Below are 9,925 nucleotides of genomic sequence, written 5' to 3' on the forward strand. Positions count from 1 at the left end.
CGTACTAAACCTACCAAATTTACCATGAAAGTCATGTTTTAACTTTGTGTTCTGTTTGAATTTCGCTTTGATGAAATATTTTCGGGGTTTTTAACACGCTTCTTTGTAAAAAAAAAAAACAAACAAAAAATGAAGAAGATTTTTTTTTCTCACAGAGCTTTAGTTTTGTATTTTACAGTGAAGTTTCTAATGCTGCTTTATAAATCCTAAAACTTCCACTAACAAACAAAAGATAACACTGTGATTGCTTAGATGAAATTAAAACATCTGTAAGAACGAATATGAATGATGACAGGCAATATCACTTTTGCATCTCTACCAAAATAATGGGATTAACATCAACTTTGACAGTTTTACTTGAGACACGGGGATTAGTAATACTATGTTTTTATGTTCTTTTGCTTGGAAACTCTGATTATGCAGTTGGAAGTTACATGTTTAATCAAAACCCGTGAAACAACAAAATAGATAAAAACTGGGTTTTCGTCATTGGCAATGGCTTTATAGTAGTGTCAATAATATAATTTAATATGCACATCCCATATCCTAGATCTAGACCTGAGTTAAATATGTAAACATATAAGAATACCTGATTTTATTCTAAATTTCACTTATTTGTATGAAAAAAGTAGTTAACATTGACCTTTTACACTTAAAAAAAAATCACTATCGCATGTAAAATATAAATTATTATTATCCTAGCCCATATTTGAAACAATGCGTTTTTATTTTTAAACATAGCTTTGTAAATAAGCTGGTAAATTTTATACCGTCGTGTTCAGTTGTAACACGTAACCTCCACATTTTTAACATTTTAACATATACATTTTTAACGTAGGTTGAACTGTGAATTTTGAGCAATGTTTAATTAATGCTACAACATATACTTTGTAGCAAGTTGTTTGTCACAAAATACTACCATTAGTAATTTTTAGTGGAACTATTTATTGTTTAATTGCATAATAAAACTTATTTAGTGTTACAAGAAACATGTTAGAAAGATGACAGAAACAGGTTAAAAATAGAAAAACTAAATTATTAAAATTTGCACGTGATTTGACAATTCTAAAATACAGGTTAGTGGGTAATCATGGATCTAGATAGTACTTTTGTAATATAGTAGAAATTTGATATGAAATTATGTCAAATATTATAATCCACTTGTTAATTGTTTATTTAGAAACTTTAATAAAGAGATGTCCATACTGTAAAGGATATGTTTAAGGATAGTATGGCTTTTCTTTAAATACACAAATGATAAAAATCGGAAAAACTTCATGTAATTGATTAAGGTTTAACCCGAGGGAAAATCTCATAATTATACAACAACGAAGTTTTCACTGTGGTGAGATTTTTACATTCTACACAGAGGTTAAGACTCACCACCATACCCCAGTGGCTAGTTCAGCAAGAGGCAAGTAGTACATTTCACCATCTTTAACTCGGTTTCCCTTGCTGGTTCTCATTCTTTTAGTGCTCAAGATGGGCAGCTTCTCGTGAAGTCATTGGTTTCCTCTTGTGTCGAATTAGTTGTTATGAAATGGAACAACCACTTAGAATGAGAAAACTTATCATTAGAAACACAACATGTCTCACTGACAAGTGTAACAGGTCGAGTTTCTCTACCTAGGGCAGAAAATTTGGTGGGGAGGGAGGAAACCAGTTTCCCGTTGGAATAACTCTCGACCAGAAAACCAAGTATCTCCTTCCGCTGTTGAGCTCGCCCTACGTTCATAAAATGGCTGTCTTGTCTTCATATTTATCGCGGCCTGGAAGTTAGGGCTATCGGCTAGCAAAGCTTGTAAAGCAGCCTTGATATGGACCTTCATTCCCTGAGGCCGTGTTGACAAGCCGTAAATATCCGATGTCTCCGCGCGAGCACAACGCTAGTGCAGCTAATATAGAGAAGTTTTCATAAAGAGAGAGAGAGAAAAAAAACTTCTTTGTTTCAGCAAGCCCAATATAATTTTAATGGCCAACATTTTTAATGAGTATTATGAAAGTTTTGAGTTTTCTTACTGTGAGTCGTTATGTCACTAAAAAAAAAGGTGAAATACTGCAGCACGATTTTTAAGTATAAACAATTCATTTTTACCTACACATAAAGAGCCAACCATACAGGAAGTTCTAATGAATAAAATGAAGCAAAAGTTTCAAGCCTCCATTCGTCAGCTCTCTCTGAAGTTGCAAATGACTATATAAGGACGTAATTGTAACCAGGATGAAGGGTTATTAACTTACGTTGTTTTATAATTAAAAAGTTTACTTCAATACCTCTTGAGTGGCATATCAGTTGATTTAATGCTTTAAATTCCAGTTATATGTTTTCCGATTCTCAAGTGCTGGAGTAGTTTGATTGTACTCATTGGTAGGAATGTCATATAAAACATAGAAAAATATCAAAACTTGGCATATGACGTAGTTTTGTATTTAAAACTGACAAGAAATCCTCAACAGATATAACAGAAAAAATAGTTATATATGTGTATATATGTATATATATATATATATATAATATTGATCGTAGAATATTAATAATCATAAATAAATTGCTAAGGAAAATACTGGTATTTATAACAATCACAAAATCTGATGTAATCTACAAAATGTAGAAGTTTATACTAATACAGATCCATAGTAATCTACAGAATTTGTTTTGTTCACAAGATCATCGTGAGTTTATATATACATAAAGTGTTTTCATAACTTAACGTCACCGAATGACTTAGAATGTCACTTTATTGGTTATGGTTGTTGAACAGTGAATTTATTCCACAACATTTTAGAAGAAATTAAAAGTTTCTTAATTTGACATTCTTAACAGAAATAGAACTAACGTAATGACTTCAGCAAACCTCATGCCCAAGAGCTTTCAGTATCTAATAAAAAACAACTGGATAAACTAAATCTGGCTAATGTTGTCTTGCTTGATTACAAGGCGCAATTCTGTAAACTAAACGTTCGGTTTATAAGCAAACTTATTCATAGATTTATTTAACCACTGCTTTGAGTATATAAGATAAGCGTTCTAATAACCAAATTTCAAATACCAGGGATTGTTTCAGTTCTTATTCAATTTATAAATGCGACACACATTAAACGGGCAGGTCAGGTACTCTTAAGGCTCAAGCATAGTAATATCTAATATGAAACTCTCTATTATCAGCCGCCTATACGATTATAATTAGCATAATAACAGAATTAACTTTCTCAATTATAAAGCTGAAATTTCTGAGTTTTTAATCGTCATATTGAGGCTCGAACCTTGGACCTTCTGCTATGCAGCTCGGTATGCAAAGTGCTCGACCACACCAGGATCCATTCCTTTTAGGAGAAAATTTTGTTCACATATTAAATGTGTACAATGTTGTAGGTATGCAAATGTTACCGAAAATGTATCCTTAACGAAACAAGAAACTTCGGTTAATTTATCTTGGTGATATTTAAACAAATATATATGACATAGATAAATTCAAATTAGGTTACGTATATGATCCAGTGATTAACACTATAGCTGAAACAGTATGACAACCTAAATAACATTGTAAAATGATGTTCTGGTTTTAAAAAATCTGGCTATAGATTTTATTTTATGCTTTTAGTCAGGATTTTGGAAACAGATGACAATGTGCCAATACTCAGCGAGATATCTTTACGAGTTCCTGAAGTGAATCTAGTGCACAACTCTGTAAAGTACTAAGTTATGTTGCACGAAATGGTTGTTGGGTTTATTGAAGTAGATCTTGCCTCCTCAACTGCTCGATAATTACAAGCTTAAAAGTCTTTTGAATATCTAAAATTGATAAAGTGTCAATAAAAAAAGTAATGACTTAGATATCTCTCTATGTATACATAAGATGTTTTGTTTGTTTTAGATTCACGAACAAAGTTTCTTTGTATTAAACCTGGTATTCTGATATCGTAAACGATCATTTTAATATAACCATAACAGAAAGCATTTGAAATCTAACAGTTACAGTCTAACGAATAAATATGAACATGCAACATTTAAATTTAAATCTGACGTCTATAGTGTAGAAAGCAAAAGTAACTACATCCCACACGAGAAACTACAAAAGTGTGACATTCTAACAAACTGATGTCAAAGTAAACTAACGTAACACCAGACATTTTTAATTTGACAAAGGTAATCCAACGTGCTCATATCAATATATCTAACACATTCAGTTGTCAATGAATATATAACTGTTACCCTGACAGATTCAAGTTCATTCAAAGTCTAAATTGTACAGTTTGAAATCTGATTTGTACATTCAAGTTAACAAAGCTATTATTAATATAACCTATCGTGAGCTTCCAAAACGTGAGAATTAGTGTTAGGCTAAAAGAATACACATGTTTATATTAACAGTATATATATAACATATTTAATTTAGGAAAACAGAATAAATAATTGTTTACTCTGTTCTTGCACAAACGCTTCTCTTGCACCTCAGTATTTTAGCGTAAAATGAAATCTTTTTTAATAATGAAAACGGTAGTGTTTTTCACATTGAAGATTTAGTTCAAGAACTGAGCCCACTGACTTTAAAGACCCTTGTAAAAAAGAAGAATAAAATCCAATCAACTGAAAATAAAGTTCTTGACGGTACACCGATCCGAAAGTGTAGACGAGGCCTCCCTCTATATGAAGTCGCTGTTGCCTTAGTATCGTGTGTTCTGTTTTCGAGTGGCCGCCTGCCTCACAGCCTAGAAACAATGACCGGTTGTTAGCTATCTCGCAGTAAGAAGGAACGTTTCAAATACCGACATTCATGTTATTGTTTATGTTCTCTGCTGCTGTTACATGTTTCTCTATATACAGGGTACATGTACTTTTCCTTGTGGTATAAAATCAACAGTTATTTTCCTTAAGCTGGACAAACCCGGGATTGTGGTAGAATTGACATTTTGTTCTGTACCGGCTACAACGGTAGAACGATTAGAAGAATGTAAGCTAGATAGACGATTTTTCTATGAAAAAAAAAAAGTCGTTATCTAATTTCACCTCATTTTAATTTTAGTTTATGTAAGAAGAAAAAACAGCTTCTGGCTATATAAAATAAATTCAGTTGCTGTAGCTTAGACAACCATTCCTAGGTTATAGAATATGTAAATACTGTGATTTAGTCAATACGTCTTGGTGTTGTAAGCGAAGTCGTGTAGTCCGTCATTGCATGTTAAGTAGTATTTTGTTTAACTATTGTATATAATTCAACACAAAGAGCAATGAATATTTCCACAAGTAACCAATGTAACAGAGCGTAGCTATTAGTAGTTATACCATTAGTTAGTGTTAAGAAGAATTTACTATAATGGTGAATCTTATATATAAAAAACGTTGAACAAAATTATTATCGTTCATAGTTGTTATTTTTTTATATTATTTCTAGGATAGAAATGTTTTAATGTTTTAAAATTTTTTATTTGCTTTTTCTGCTGGTTTGGACAGCGTTGCCAATTCAGTGCTAGAAACAGATTCGTTAGAGCAAATCAAAATAAACTTAATTTGTTTTACTCGAATATTTTATCACAGGTGTAGCAATTGTTTCTATTTAAGGAGTGATGCATATTACATGTTGATAGAAAATCAAATTAACGTTATGTGTATTTATAAACATTATAATAAGTCACATATTCATACACATGTGTATTAAATATGAATTAATTCATATGATGGTTATTTGTATCTGTGAATAGTATAATAAGTCCCACAGATTCATATATGTGTACATCACATAAGTATTAAGTCATATGATGGTTTTTATATTTACAAACTGTATAATAAGTCACACACAGTCAAATATACGTATGTCACATAATTATTAAGTCATATGATGGTTTTTATATTTATAAACTGTATAATAAGTCACACACAGTCACATACATGTATGTCACATAATAAATATATATAACCCTCATATGACTTCATCAATATGTGACATACATGTATGTGACTGTGTGTGTGTGACTTATTTATACAGTTTATAAATATAAAAACCATAATATCACTTAATAAAAACAGTATAATAATTCACACACGTTCATACATATGTACATGCTACTTTGTACACCTTTCACACCTTGCCACTTAAGTTCTCAACCTTACATTATTTGCGGATTTTACATTATTACATTACTACATTATTTTACTAACAATAAATCAACGTTCAATAAATAATTTGAAAATCATTTTACAAAATAAACGCCTAACTTGTTAAGATAATTAAACAATCAGTTTCTAGTACTATGCCATAAAAGAATGAAATACTTCAAATTCGAAATATGAAAAGGTTATGTTTATGGAAATTAGGAACGGTTAAAATTCGGCCAAACCATTATCGTACTCTCCAGGTGCTATAAACCCTTTCGTAGTTCCAATCAAACGAAAAACACTATTAAATATGAAAGGGATTTGGAGCAAATGACTGTGCCTAATATCAGCTTTAGATCTTATTCGGTCATATTAATCACAAATATTTCATAAAAATATTCCCAATAATATGATATCATCTTTATATTTCATTCGGTCACATCAATGAAGACTTTCAGTTTGAAATATCAAAATACCTTGAAAGTAGAAATTATATGAAAACCAAGGCACAACCACGAATTAACAAGAGAAAGAGCAATAAAGATGTGTGGAAACGTAATGAGTAAAAGTTTGTACTAAACATTATAACACTTGAAATTTGGTATTATGATGAATGTCAACCAGGATTTATGGTTCTCTAGTTCCAAAGCTGAAACTTTTATAATTCAATTTGAAATGTTAAACGATAAAATGTGTCTGACATTTTTGGGTTTATGGCCTCTAACCATTAAATTTAAGCCTTTTTAATGTACATATATTCCAGTAAACTCTATTTACATGCAGGATAATTTAACATTATACTTTATAACAATGTAAATGAAAGAGAGTACAGTTAGTATAATTTAAGTTAATTGAAAACTTAGAATTTTTATCCACGAATGAATATTCACAGTAAGTAAAATAATAATAACGACAAACTATTAAGCTTTTCTTTCAAGAATGTCAGCCTAACTTTCTGTTTCAGTTAGTCTTGTTTTGAATCTCAAACAGCAAAGTTGTCTTTACAGAAGTAAATTTTTCGTACCTTTTTTTTTTTTCACCGAGGAATGTATACATTCTTTATGTTGTTATGACGACAACCTGGTCGAAAGACTCAAAATTTGCAAATCAAATCAAGCTGAATATTATCAAAATAATGAAGTACATCATGTAATATACATCTTGAAAAATATTTTTGAAATATGCAGTGGCGTAGAAGGGACAAAAGTTTAAATAGATATAAATATCCAAGTCATTGAATTTGTTGCCATATTTATAATTCAAATAATTCGACTACGTGGCAAAGAAATAACAAACTTATACAGTAAATTTAGGATATTCATTTTATCGATAGCTGAAATTAGTAATACAAACCTAGACAATCAGTAGTGAAATTGATTAATAAACAACTGAGTTAATGAAGAAAAAATTTAAAACTTCCAGAAAGATAATATTTATGAAATTCGCGATAGTTCAACTTTTACCTTTGTATCTCATTATTTGACTTAAATTAATTAATTAAACAAAAGGCACCGTTTAAAAATCTTCGGTGCCACTCTTTATCGATTACTGTTTACTTTCGCATTAAATATGGCTTCTTTAATTTTGTGTTGTACGAGAAGGAGCTACTTACTTTCGTAAAGATATATTAAACATTGTTTATTTAAGTAAAAGTAAGTGAACATTTAAATAGCTTACTGTATCTGCGCAATAAATTCTGTGTTCTCCTGTTCACAGCATCAACAGTATTTATTTTTTCACGTTAGGATATTCTTTTGGATATGCCTGTTCACTCTGACTAGCGATGAAGGTAGTGAAATTTGTAAGCAAAGAAATAGTGACATATAAAGATATCTGGATGGTGGATATACAGTTTACATATATCTATATATAGGTTTGGGTGATGGTTATACAGAAGAGTAAACACATTATATTTTGTGTATGGATTGAGCAAGCACGTGATAAATACAGCCAATATAAAGTCGTGGCGGAACGGAATGTATCAGAACTACATTTTGAAATTGTTTGGCATTTTTTAGGTTGTGTAATGGCACCGAATATTTATTACTTTCGGAGAGGCTATGTAACAGCCATTTCCAAGACAAAATATTGACACACTCGGGTCATAAAGATGTGTTCAAATCCCGGATTTAGAACTTCCAACACAGGGATATTCCTTGTACTTAATGAGATTGGAAAACAAAAAATTTAAATCAGCTAGGTGTAACTAGACCATCCAGAAAGAGACCCGCAATAAGTAGTACCCCCACCGTGGTAAGCAAAGTGCGACGTCTCGTAAGAGGTGAGAACCCAAGAACACAAAGGTCAGTGGCAGAAACTGTCATCGTGATCCTAGCAACATTACGCAATGTAATCATGAAGGACACTCGTCTGGAAAAGCGACATAAGTCACACTACACAAGTTGCTTCCACGACAGGTCTGTTCAACAGTCGCACACTTCAAGCAGTTGGAGAATGGTATTTTTGTTATTCCATATAAAGACATACTGGTCAAGTCGTCTTTGGTCTCTGTGCGATCGGACCATTGAAACAGATTCTGTAAAACCGTCGTCCTTGTACATTAGATGGATTGTGGAAAGTTTCAGGGAGGAGTGGTATACTTTGGATATGTAAGTCTTGGGATGAAACCTTTTGAAATAGAAACTAAGTTGAAGGGTTATTGTCAAGATGCACGCTCGTCAGATAGAACACCAACGGACGTGGTTACATGGATAGCAACGACGAAGTGAGGCTCCAAAATCGTTTTAATATAAAGTATTCAACCTCTTTACTCATTACTGTTTCAACAATAAGCCTGAATAAATACAATACAATCACTCACCCAAAGATATATATATAGAAAACTTCATCTACGTATCCTTAAAATGTTCGATATTAAGTTTTCATTTTGGGACTTTCAGGGCCATTCAGCATGTGTACTTTATGAGTTTAGGTTTTTTTTTACTTTGTCCCGTTATTTTTAAGAGGAATCACTTCTCCTTTTCCTGTTTTTAGACAAGTTTTTATGACAGATCAAACTAATCTCTCTCTCTCTGGTTGAATATAATACTTCCCTCCAACATATAGTGAAACAAACATAATAAGACTTAGTCCTCAATTCACTAAAAGAAGTAATAGAGCAAGTGAAACCGTATTTATAATCAAGAGTCGTAAAGCGGATTTTGAAATAAAGTATATAAGCCGGTTTTTGGTTGTTGTTTTTTTCGCATGAATGTATTTTATTTACGTTTGAGTATGCTATACCAGGAAAGCTAATAGGAAATAGTTTTTATTTTTTGTAGCTGCTCATTTAGAGAGTTCACTTTAGAATTACGCATAGTTTTTGAAACTATGTAATGTACCCAGCGAAAATGTTTACATTCATATTGTGTGGTTTATTTAATCTTGTATGGGAAGGATTTACTTCTTTTTGTATTAAACTTGGTTTCTTTAGTACCGTATTGTTCGAAAATGAGCTGATTACATTCATATTAAACTTGGTTTCTTTAATACCATATTGTTGGAAAATAAGCTGTTTACTTTCATATTAAACTTGGTTTCTTTAATACCATATTGTTCGAAAATAAGCTGATTACTTTCATATTAAACTTGGTTTCTTTAATACCGTATTGTTCGAAAATAAGCTGTTTACTTTCATATTAAACTTGGTTTCTTTAATACCATATTGTTCAAAAATAAGCTGTTTACTTTTATATTAACCTTGGTTTCTTTATTTTGTATTTTACTGGTAAAATCTCCTTACTTTCGTGTTCAAAGTATTCAACTCAGTAAAACTGTTTAGATTTACATAAAATGTTTTATTTATATATTTATTTATTTTTTAAGTTTATA

General features: G+C 31.1%; 1 protein-coding gene across 1 annotated transcript in view; it reads right to left on the reverse strand.

Annotated features, from left to right (window-relative positions):
* The window catches only part of LOC111085802, an 18,693-nt gene extending 17,182 nt beyond the window's left edge, over window positions 1–1,511 (reverse strand). Inside the window, exon 1 of the mRNA XM_022386073.1 lies at window positions 1,392–1,511. Within this exon, the coding sequence (XP_022241781.1) occupies window positions 1,392–1,466 (75 nt within the window). The 5' untranslated portion in view covers window positions 1,467–1,511. The remainder of the gene's footprint in view (window positions 1–1,391) is intronic.
* Window positions 1,512–9,925: the final 8,414 nt, after the last annotated feature.

Source organism: Limulus polyphemus, unplaced genomic scaffold (assembly GCF_000517525.1).
Source record: "Limulus polyphemus unplaced genomic scaffold, Limulus_polyphemus-2.1.2 Scaffold629, whole genome shotgun sequence".
NCBI classification, from domain to species: Eukaryota; Metazoa; Arthropoda; class Merostomata; order Xiphosura; family Limulidae; genus Limulus; species Limulus polyphemus.